Here is a 12,642-nt window from a genome sequence, read left to right as displayed (position 1 = left end):
GTAGCTGAGTATTCCTGTACCTCTTTATCCTTACAATATCAACTGTCTATTTGCATCAGGTAGAACACTCTTTGCCTTTTGGGAGAAGACTGAAGTAGTGTTACAGAGTTCCATCTTATCTTTGTCCTGCATTAGCATTTTGCCATCTTCTCTACACAGTGGGGCTATCATTTCCATGTTCTTCCTCTTGCTCCAAATATAGTAACATAGTATGTCATCTGTAAAAATCTTCCATCCAATGTGAACTCCCTTTGCTTTTAGTATTTCTGATATAACCTGGGTCTATATCTATATCTACTGTATATCTCTATTTCTATCTCTATCTAATCTATATTATCTATCTCATCTTCAGGGAATGCGCTGACATTACATTGAAACAAGTGGAAGCAATTGTTTAAAACTAGCATCGTCTGTTCCAATTCTAGCCGGTGCATTCCCAGCAGATGGACCTGGACCACCATCGTCAGTGGGCAACCTAAAGTTGGAAAAGAGTTCGTTCTGGCATGGGAGAGGGAGAGCAAACACTCACTTATCTTTCATCTTGTTGACGTAAGACTCCAAAGCCTGTAAATCTTCAGAAAGCATCCGTGGTACCTCAAATTTGTGTGTGTCGGATTTTTCATAGCTGCAAGAGAAGAAAAGGATGTTAGAAAGACAGGCCAAGGAAAATATTGTGTTTTAGTTACCCTTTCAACACCTCGAGGGAAGATATATATTTCACATTTGTATAGCAGCCTTGCTACCTAGCATGAAGTAGGGATTTAGGTGTTAGAGTAGGACTCTGTAATACACTTTTCAATATATTTTTTCTAAAGGACAAATAAGACATTTTTGTTTTTTGTTTTTCAGTTCCAAAAATAAGACAGAATCAAGTTGTGATGGGACTATATATTATATGATCTTGAACTTGTGATATATGGGACAGAGAGGGAGTTCAGGGGGATTCAACTGGGCAAAATGGAAACACCACACACCATCCATCATCCAGAGAATTTCCTTACTGGATCAATGGCAAGACCACTATACAAGTGTATTAATTTGAAAAGCTGCTATGGTGGCCCTGCTCTCCCCAAAACAACATGCTGAATAGCCTGGACTGCTGCAACAGCACTACTTCACAGACATCCATGCAACTGGGTTTGGACTCAAAGTTAACATTTACTAGGTGAGTGCGAGAGTTCGATCACCAGTGGCTTCCAAATGCTTGGCATAATTATAATAGGTGGTGCGCAGGTGGACACGGTCATGCGCCTCGGCTACTTCTATGGCTTTCTCCCACTGGTCTGAGGCCTGGTAGAACTTGTTCAAGAGGTCATAGCGCTTGCACTGCTTGTACAGTTGCTCAGCATCTTCCTGGAACAGAAAGCAGAAAGATGAGTTCAGAGCATGTCTAATTATATCGCTTTTTAAAATACTGATTGTTTTTTGTGGTTTTTTCGGGCTATGTGATGCTCCTGATGTTTTGCCAGCATCTGTGGCTGGCATCTTCAGAAAATAAACTCTTCTAGAACATGGCCACATAACCAAAAAACCCCCACAAAAAACTATGGATGCCGGCCATGAAAGCCTTTGACTTCACACTGATTGTTTTCCCACACAAAATAAACAAACCTTTACACTGTATGCAGTGGACACAGAAGACAGGAACTCAAAGGACAAATAGGCAACAATAAGAATTCAGCATAGTCAGCATAATCATCAAATTGAAAAATGCTGTCTTCAAATACCATTCTCAGTTGTGTCAGAAGGAGGAAAAAGAAGCAGCTTTGCTGAAAAAACAGCTCTATCATAATTTAATTTCCAAATCTTTGTGAATCACCCTGGAAGATAACAGCCTGGGAAAGTTCTTTTTTTGGACTCCCCCTGCCAGCATGGTCAATAAGTTGTAGTCCAATACAGGAACATTTCCCAGCTTTGAATGTATAATAGATCAAACATAGGTTCTCCAAATGTTTTGGATTCAGAAGCCGTAGACAGCATGGCCAATAGTCAGGGAGGCCCCAAGTTTGAGAACCATTGCATTAGATAGTAAATACTAAAGGAAGTACAAGAACATCCCCACACACAAAGGTGATGGAAAGAAAGTAGTCACAAACTTTCTAACTAAGGGCCCGTACAGACAGGCCAAAATAAAGCTGCTTTCGAGGTATACTGTTTAAATGATGCATGAGTCCAGAAGGACTGGAATGTGGCTTACATGCTGCTTCTGAACTCTTAGGACACATGTATCATTTAAACAGCATACCTCCAAAGTGACCCAAAGCAGCTTTATTTGGGCCTGTCTGTACAGGGTCTAGGACAGCTGTAATGAGGTTGAGTGACTTTGTGGCATATCACTGACTAGTGATTTTATACACATTTCTTATAGACAAATGCAAGATATTTTTTTAAAGACAGCTAGTCAGGTTGTGGCCAAACCTCTTTCTCCTAATTCCATTTCTTAGGAGTATTGTTCAGATTCCTAAATCAGAACGGCGCTAGTCACTATCCAAAAAGGCTGTGATGTATAAGGAAAGAAACCCCTGTGATTCAGTTGGAGTATAAAAGCAGTATAAAAAACCTTTTATCTCCACATTGTGTTAAAAAATGCTTTACATCAGATAATTCTGTACTGTCTTTTTAAGTAACAAAACTGCAAATCCTGAACATGGGGTAAACCAGATAACTGTAGTTGTATAGCTCTGAAAGGGTTAATAACATGCATTTTAATTTTTACACCTGCAAAAATTAATGTGATGAGTATGACACCAAAGCAATTTAACGATACATCCTGTAATACACCACTAGAAAAGAATAAGATAATTATTTTGTCTTTCAATTCAAGATCCAGTACTATGCATATGAACAGTTTGAAGAAAAGAAATCTGAAGAATCATTGGAGCTGACACAGCCCAGAATAGAAGCATTATGACTGAGACAGGATGTTTAAATAAAAATAAGGAAAGTACTAAAGCAACCTGACCTCCAGGTCACTTCGTAAGGGAGGGAGCATCCGGAGACAGGGCTTTTGCTCTAGGAAACTGCTCCACTCCAACAAGCTGAAAAAAGCTGCTTCTATCTTTGAAGTGATTTCCCAGAAGAAGTGAATGGAGCTTGGAAAAAGCCGTCGCCCTAGAGCAGGCCTTGAACTTTTAACACAGCATGAAAGCTATGTGGATTTAGATACTTGTTGGCCCACAAGTATTTAAATTATCAGACTTAAGGGTCCAAACAGGCCAAGATAAAGCTGCTTCGAGTCACTTTGGAGACATGCTGTTTAAATGATGCATGCATTCTAAGAGGTCGAAAGCCATACCAAAGCCATGCTAAAGCCACGCTCCAGTCCTAATGTGAGTGTCATTTAAATAGCATACCTCCAAAGTGACCCGAAGCAGCTTTATTTTGGCCTGTCTGTTTGGCCCCTAAGATAAAGCAAGAGATATTTTTTAAAAAGTAAACACATCAAAATACTCCAGGAGTTTAAAAGAGAGCCTAACTTTCTTGGGTAGGGAGTTCCTGTTGAGGTGCTGCTACAAAGAAAGCTGTGATAGGCGTACCTCCAACCTAACTTTATGATCTCAGATTTCTGGCAGGATCATATGGGAGGAGGCAATCTTCCAGCAAACCTTGGCTTCAAGTTATTTAGGGTTTGAACTGAACTTGGTAGCAAATTGGAAGCCATAGAATCATAGAGTTGGAAGAGACCGCCATGACCCTCCATTCCAACCTTCTGCCATGCAGGAAGACACAGTCAAAGCATTCCCAACAGATGGTCATCCAGCCTTTTTTAAAAACCTCCAAAGAAGGAGACTCCACCGCAGTCTAAGGCAGTATATTCCACTTTTGAACAGCTCTTTCTGGCTTTTTTGTTTTCTGAATGTATATTACTTTGATTGTAAATTACATACAGTGGTCTCTTCAAATTCACTGGGGTTAGGGATGAAGGACCCCCATGAATATGGAAAAATTGCAAATAACCAAACACCATTCTGTTTACCTAAGAGAACACCTTTCAAGGAATCTCCAGGTCCTCCAGTGCAACTCTGTGGTCAACATCTGCCAGAAGTTGATCATAGAATCATGCAGGAAGACTTACAAGTTCCTAGAGAAGTGTTTTCCCTAGGAACTTCTAGGTTCTCCAGCACAACTCTATGGTCAACTTCTGGCAAGGGTTGCGCTGGAGGACAGAACATATTATTCAAAACCACAAATATTCAAATCCACAAAAGTCAAAGCTGCAAATGTGGAGGGCCAATTGTAGTTTGTGTTAGAAATAAATTTTAAAAAAGAAAATAAAAAGAATGACTACAGATGATTTACATTACTTTAAAGTAGACAACAAAGACATTGAAATAGTCAAAGATTTTCCATGCCATCGCTGAGTCACTGATCAGACTGGAGAAGGCAGTCAAGAAATCAGAAAAAGACTAGGAATGAAGGAGCTAGACAAGATCCTGATGCGTTAAGGACATATAGTTGAATACTAATGTTAAGACTGTCTATGTCATCACATTTTCAATTTTTGTGTAAAGTTGTGAAAGCCAGACACCCAAGAAAGGTGAATCAACTCATTTGAAATGTGGTGCTGGGGGTGAGGATACCATGGACTGCTAAAAAGACAAATAAATGGGTCCTATACTCCTATAAGCCAAGATATCCAAACTGAGACTATCGTATCATGAGAAGACATGACAGACTAGGAAATACAATAATACTTGGTAAGGTAGAAGGCAGTACGAAAATAGGAAGACCACAAAACGGAGGTCCAACTATATACAAAGATTCCTTTTCACCTGTTTGTTGCACGCTTTCGAAGCTTCATGGGCTTCTTCATCAGACAAGATGTTACAAACCAAACTGGATATCCAAAAGATATCCTCCCTATCATAATATCTTTATTAAGGACTGAAACAACATGCAGGTATCTGACTGACAATTCCAATTGTTTTTTTCATCTTGCCTGATGAAGAAGGCCATGGAGCTTTGAAAGCTTACAAGTATATTGTGCATTTCAGTTGGCCAATAAAGGTATTATTGATGGATTTGTCTTTGGATTTGTTAAATGGCCAACACAACTACCCCTGAATGAATGTTCACTTAACAGAAAGTGAGAGAGAGCTGGCCTGAAGAAACACACTCTACCTACCAGCATGCCCAGCTGGATTGCCAACATGGCAACCCTGGCTTCTTCCTCTGGCTCTTGCTCAGCCTCTCGCAATGCTTTGGCTCCTCGGGCATGGCTCATGTTCCCCAGACAAACTCTGGCAACGTCCAGCCTTCGCGTCTTCACACACATACGGGCCATATTCTCCCACACTGCTTCACTGCAGAAACAAAAACAGTACAGTTACAAGATGAAGAGACTTGGAAGTGCCACTATTTTAGACGATAAAACATCATCCTTGCTAAAACATTCAGGGAGTTATAGCCCCAAAATGTAATTTTTTAAGTTCTGGATTTGCCTTTTACTTACTAGGAAAGAACACAAAACCAAAATGAAAACAGACAAACCGCCTGCTGTGTAACAATAACATTCTTGGCTGCATGAAACATTTGATAATATTTGGTGGTGGTCAAATAATTGATGGTCAATACAAAATATTTTACTGGCAATGCCACCTGTCATGCCATGGTCTTTCCTACTTTGCCCCGCATCAGCCATTTGAAACAATGGTCATCTTGGAATGTAACCATAAACACACATAGCAAAGCAAATGAGATAAACAATGCATGTTTCTATAGAGGTAGGTTGCAGAAGATTTACTGTGCAGCAAATTCACTGAAAAGGGGAACCAAGAGGAAAAAGCAACAGACAAGAACATAGAACAACAGTGGACCTCAGTATCTTTAAAATCTATGGATGATCAAGTTCCATTATATACAGTGATGTAGTAAAATGGTGTCCTTTATATAAAATGCAAAATCAGGCTTTGCTTTTGGACATTTTTATGGGTCGGAGGAATATTTTCAAACAGTGGATCGTTGGATTCATGGATGCAAAATCCATGGATACAGAGGACCGATTGTACTAGGATTGAAACCAGACTTAAGCCTGTTTAAAAAAGATCCATTGAAATCAATAAGAAAAATGAGTCATGGGGCCTGAACAGACAGGCCCAAATAAAGCTGGTTTGGGTCACTTTGGAGGTATGCTATTTAAATGATGCATGCGTCTGAAGAGGCCCGAAGCCATGCCAAAGCCATGTTCCAGTCTTAAGGACTGGAGCGCAGCTTTGGTGCAGCTTCTGGCCTCTTCAGACGCATGCATCATTTAAATAGCATACCTCCAAAGTGACCCGAAGCAGCTTTATTTTGGCCTGTCTGTTCGGCCCCATGGTTAACTGCAGTTCTGTTGATTCCAACATGTCTACTCCAAGCATGGCTCAATCGGAGGCTGCTTCTTTTCTGACTGAATATTAAGCTATGTTTTGGGTGTGGGTCATGTTAAAACCAGCCCCACGGAGAATTTCCTGAGTTTATCTTTGGAATGCTATGTCACATCTGTACTTTGTCAGTAAGAACTAGCAGGCCTTAAAGATCAGATGCAGCAGAAGAGGAGTGCTGGATCACAAGCTTTCTTCCCGCATTTAAAGGGGTATGCCCATACCTATACTTTTCTTGTGTTCCCTGTCTCAGCAATAACAACAACAACAACATTTATTATGTCCTTTCCACCAAGCGACGGTACATCAGAACATATCTAATAAAAAACCAAAATGGTTTTCCATCCCCTAATATGGGAATACCAATTGGCAACTTCACAAACTGTTGGAGTTGAAAAAAAACGAACACTTGATACATTAAAAATATAACGACAATTCAAAGGCTTTCACAGCCGGCATCCATAGTTTTTGGTGGGTTTTTCAGACTATGTGGCCATGTTCTGGAAGAATTTATTCCTGACGTTTCACCTGCATCTTTGGTTGGCATCTTCAGATAATGCTGACATGGAAGTGAGTGGTGTGTGTGTGTGTGTGTGTGTGTGTGTGTGTGTGTGTACACTGTGTAAATAGACACACATAGCCTCCCGCATATCCTCCCACCCTGAGGCCTTGCCATTCAACAACAGACCTACACACAGATTAATATGTAAATCACTTCCTCCCAGCCAAGAGTCACACTGTATACATATACCCCATTCATTTCCATGCCACCACCCTCCGAAGATGCCAGCCACAGATGCAGGTGAAACATCAGGGATAAATTATTCCAGAACACAGCCACATAGTCGGAAAACCCACAAAAAATATAATGATGATTGATTTCTTGTTCTTAGCCTTTTCTGTTGTTTCTATCACCTTTGCAAATGACAGGATAAAATATCACACGAGAGTGTGGGGAAGCATTCAAGTCAGCTTTGACCTACAAGTCACACTAATATCAGCAGCCCTGCTCAAGCCATTGAGATTCAGGGCTGTGGCTTCGTTGACTGAGTCTATCCACTTGTATTGTAATCTTCTTGTTTTCCTTCACTGTCCAGCATTCACAACCATATACAGAAATGCAAACTACAATGACACGGACAATCCTAACTTTAGTATCCAGTGCCATGGGTTGAGTCTCCCTTATCTGGAATTCCAAAATCTGAAATATTCCCACATCCAAAATTGTTCACACAGGTGGCTGAGATGGTGGCACCATTGCTTTCTGATGATTCAGAGTACACAGTCTTTGTTTCATTCACAAACTTGTTAAAATTAAAATAAAATTACCTTCAGGACGTTTAGAAGTTGTATATGAAACGTAAATGAATTCCATGTTTAGATCTGGGTCTCATCTACACGATATCTCATTATGTATATGCAAATATTCCAAAATCCAAAAATAAATAAATAAACAATTAAAACAAACAAACAAACAAACAGAAATCCCAAACACTTCTGGTCCTGAGCATTTCAGATACAGGAAACTCAACCTGCATATCTTTATACTTCAAGATCTTATCTACCATATATATTTGTGTACAAATTGACCTCAAAAATAAGTCGAGGGACGGCTTCCAGGCCAAAATACTGGATTTTGATATGACCCATGGATAAAGGTAAAACTTAGAGCGCTATAACAAAGGATGGAAAGGGGAGAACATCTCCTTCTCTGGACCTCTCCTGACCACCTGACACCACTTCCCAGGTGCTGAAGGTTTGAAAATTGGATTGGGAAGGGAAAGAAGTGGAGTTAAATGGGATGTTTCTTTGATGGGAAGGCTTTAAAATTGGATTGGAAAACTCTTAGACACGCACACCTGCCTCCAAGCACCAGAGTTCATACAATTTTGATGGATGTAATCTTGGCTCTTGCTTGTCCAGCGTTGATGGATACTTTTCAATTTGTGCAGCCTGAGGATGTGGCCAGGATCCTTGGAGAGGTGAGAGCCACTATGTACTTAGACCCTTGCCCTTTCTGGCTTATTAAACAGGCCAGAGAAGGATTGGTGGAGTGGGTAAGGGCAGTGATGAAAGCCTCTTTACAGCAAAGCAGGGTCCCAACACACCTGACGGAGGCTGTGGTAAGACCTCTTTTTAAAAACTTTCCCTGGATCCTACTGTACTAGATAATTACAGGCCAGTCTCCAATCTTCCATTTTTGGGCACAGTGCTGGAGCTTGTGGTGGCTTCCCAATTCCAAGCGTTCCTAGCTGAGACGGATTATCTAGATCCATGTCAGTCAGGTTTTAGACCTGGTTATGGGACAGAAACACCTTTGGTCGTCATGGTGGATGACTTACACAAAGAACTGGACGGGGGAGTGTGTCCCTGTTCATTTTGCTGGACCTCTCAGAGGCCTTCAATATCATCGACCATGGTATCTTTTTGAATCGCCTCTCTGGGATGGGGCTTGGAGGTACTGTTCTACAGTGGCGCCGTTCATTCCTGGGGGGGGGGGGCATTTTAGTGGCCACTTGCCTGTGGGGTCCCCCAGGGCTCAGTCCTGTCCCCTATGCTTTTTAACATCTACATGAAACTGCTGGGAGAGGTCATCCGGAGTTTTGAAGTAATGTGTCACCTATATGCTGATGATACCCTGCTGTATGCTTATGATCTTTCCACCGAATTCAAAGGAAGCTGTTTCTGTCCTAAACCAGTGTCTGGCCGCTGTAATGCACTGGATGAGGGCAAACAAATTGAAGCTTCATCCAGATAAGATAGAGGTCCTCCTGGTCAGTCAAAAAACAGATCCAGGAATAGGGATTCACTCCCTCTGAAAACTCAGGATCATAGTTGGGGGGTACTTCTGGATTCAGAGCTGAGCCTGGAAGCTTGGCAGTGACCAGGAGTGCTTTTGCACAGCTAAAACCTGTGAGCCAACTATGCCTATTCCTGGAGAAGCCAGATCTGGCCATGGTAGTACATGCCTTGTTTACATTCCGTCCGGATTATTGTAATGCGCTTTACATGGGGCTGCCTTTGAAAAGTGCTCAGGAACCAGCCAGTTGAAGGAGATACAGCCAAGCTGTTAAGTGGAGCTGGCTATAGGGAGCATGCACCTCCCTTGTTGCAACAGCTCCATTCACTGCTAGTCCATTTCCGGGCACAATTCAAAGTACTGGTTTTGACATATAAAGCCCTATATGGCTTGAGTCCAGGCTATTTGAAGGCCCATATCTCCCTGTATGAGCCCCCCAGAGTATTGAGATCATCCGGAGAGGCCCTTCTCTCTGTCCTACTGCCCTCTCAGAGGCGTTTGGGGGGAACTAGAGAAAGGGCCTCCTCAGTGGCTGCTCCCAAGCTCTGGAACTCCCTCCCTAGAGAGGCCAGGATCTTAGCTTTTTTTTTTGATAGCAGATAAAAATGTTTTTATGCTGCATATTGATATGGGTGATGTTTTGCTTTTGTTTTAAAGACTTTTAAATTTTTAATAATGTAATGTTTTAATTGTTTCAACTGTTTAATTGTTGTTTAAACTTTGTATTTTTAATGTTTTATACTGTTTTAACTTAGACTGTTTTAAATTTGTTAGCCGCTTTGAGTCCCTAGACTGGGAGGAAGGCAGGATATAAATAAACAGAATCATCATCATCATCATCATCATCATCATCATCACCATCACCATCATCATCATCCAGGGAGGCTTCTCTCTCTCTCTTTCTCTCTTTGGCTACAGATAGTTTTTTGTTTTGTTTCGTTTTGTTTCCTGACAATGTCCCTGGCTTCAGTCCAGAGTTCTTTGGCATCTGATAAATTTGGCTTAATAATGCAAATATGTTTTTCACATTAGCTCTAAATTCTATAGGGATGTTCTTCTATTTGTATTTTAGCACAATGGTTGGTTTAGTTTCTTCTTTGGCTTTACTTGCATTTTTTATATTAGCAGTCCATAGTCTGCAACAATCTGTTCCTGGTTTTGTTTTTTCACAGAGAATGGGGCTTCCCCATCTTCTGCTTCCAGTTATGGAGTGTGTTTGATTTCTACATTCACCATGAAGTGATGGCCATGTATATAGTGGCTTCTTTGACTGCTTGAAGAATGTCTTTGCAATGAACAAACTGTTGGCCTTACAAAATTCAGTCAGTTGCTCTCCTGCTTCATTTCTTGATCCTAGGCCATATTTTCCTACAATTAATTCTCCTCTGTCTCCTACTATTTGTATTCTAATCATTTATGATTAGAATAATCACTAGTTGGCTTGGCAGCTATATCAACCGAACACATGTTCAGCACTTGATCTGAACACTGGTGACAAAATTTGGTGCAAAGTGAGATTTTGATGTGCCTGGAATTAAAACTTGCATGAGACTTAAATGTTAACGTCACAATTTGCAAGATTATTCAAAATGATTTGTGCGTTGAAATATTATCTTTTCTGTTTGAGAAAGATAAGCAAAGATTGTGGTATCACTTATTCTTGCAATTTAATATAAATTAACCAGTTTCAAGGTTTGTGCTTTTCATGTTTCCTACAAGATATCTTGTGCAGAGTGCAAGTAATAAATAAATAATAAATAAATAAATAAATAAATAATAATAATAATAATAATAATAATAATAATTTATTTAATTAGTTTGACCAGGGCACTAAATAACCTGTCACCAGCAATGGGCATTATAGGAACACAGCAGATAAGAGCATATTTTCATTTAAATTACAAATGTAGTGTAAGTGACAAGACTCTTTGCAAGGTATGCTGAGAATTGCTGGTCAGTGAAGGTTTGGGACTAGCAAGTACAATTCTATTTATCAGAAATAACTCAACCTCTTCTTCGTAGGGCTTTTATAGCCCTACGATTCTACACAATGAAAACCAATTACATTGAAGGGAAATATAAAAAGATTCCCAAGGAGCAGCATATTTGCATTTGTGGAAGTGGAGATATTAAAGATATTATTAATACACTATATGCTACATTGTAAGATATATAAAACCCCAAGAGATAAGTTTCCGAAGAGAAGTTTAGAACTTGTACTGTAGCTAACGAAAATGATTTGGAGAAAATCACTTACTTGTTAGCTAATACAACTAAGTCTGTCGTGTTCAACACTGTTAGATTTGCTGTGAAAGCAGCTAAACTTAGATTAGACTTTGAGGATAAAGGCCTGCAAGTGAATCTGCAGATTATATTAATTTGAACAGAGTATGGAAAATTGTGATGTTTTTGTATGAATTCTTTTTGTAATTTTAGTGTAAACATATTGCTCTAGATGTTATAGAGCTCATTGACAGTGGAAGTTTTAAAGGGTTTTAATTGTTTTTGTAATGTGATGACTATAACCTGTATTTGGTTGTCATGAATAAACTGAAACTCTGAAGTACATTGCTATACAGTGCACCCGCGTCATACACAGATGCACCATACGCGGCTTTCAGCATACACTGAAAGCCGCTAGGGAGCCCACAGGATCACGTGTGGTGCAAGTGGCGGCACGCCCCATTGAAAATAATGGGGCGCGTGCCCGTGGTGCACGCATGCCACCATGCTGCCACACCAAGGCACCATGCACGAGCCCCATTATTTTCAATTAGGCTCGAGAATACGCATTTTTTTACGCGGGGGGGTCCAGAACGCACCCCCGCGTAAAGAAGGGTGCACTGTACTGCTTACTGATGTACTAAGTGGTTTAGAAAGTGTAAGCTAACTGCCCCCAACAAGCTATTTTAGCGACCTACAGAAGGATGCCAGGCTGAGTTGACCCGGAGTCCCTGGCTGGGACTGCACTCACAACCTTGTGGTTTGTGGGTGAGTGACTGCAATACAAGCATTTTAATCACTGTTTCACCAATTGTCCAGGATTTCCTTATGATAAAACCATTTTGTTGTGTAGACTTCATCATGCCTGTGTGATCTTCAGGAAAAAAAATTGAGGGGGGTAAGCAGGTGGACTTTTATATGGAAAACTGAGAATTTCATTGACTCACAGGATTTCAAGGGCCCACAAGGGCCATGCAGAAAGACACAAGTAAAGTGCTCCTGAAAGATGTCTGTCCAATCTTTGTTTAAAGATCTCCTGAGAATGAGAACCCATTGCCCTCTGAGGCAGTCTATCCCATTGCCAAACAGCTCTTTATAGTAAGAAGGTCTCAGACTTAATAATCATCATTACCATCTTGTTTGTTTAGCTAAGTTGTAATAGACCACCAGCACCAACACCCATCCAACCAACCGCAAAAGTATGTAAGAATTTTAAAAACAGAAGTAAAAAATGGCAGTGCAGAGCTCACGCTCGAC

General features: G+C 40.5%; 1 protein-coding gene across 1 annotated transcript in view; it reads right to left on the bottom strand.

Annotated features, from left to right (window-relative positions):
• LOC149306281 (intraflagellar transport protein 140 homolog) overlaps positions 1–12,642 on the bottom strand; it is an 82,931-nt gene that overhangs the window by 12,605 nt on the left and 57,684 nt on the right. The window contains exons 21-23 of the mRNA XM_089540485.1: positions 5,126–5,303; positions 1,163–1,353; positions 530–625 (exon numbers count right to left, since the gene is read on the bottom strand). Of these exons, the coding sequence (XP_089396611.1) occupies positions 530–625; positions 1,163–1,353; positions 5,126–5,303 (465 nt within the window). The remainder of the gene's footprint in view (positions 1–529; positions 626–1,162; positions 1,354–5,125; positions 5,304–12,642) is intronic.

Source organism: Sceloporus occidentalis, unplaced genomic scaffold (genome assembly GCF_023333645.1).
Source record: "Sceloporus occidentalis isolate IW3139 unplaced genomic scaffold, rSceOcc1.0.p SCAF_10, whole genome shotgun sequence".
Taxonomy (NCBI): Eukaryota; Metazoa; Chordata; class Lepidosauria; order Squamata; family Phrynosomatidae; genus Sceloporus; species Sceloporus occidentalis.
The sequence above is the reverse complement of the archived record's forward strand: the minus strand, read 5'-3'. Positions and strand labels throughout refer to the sequence as shown.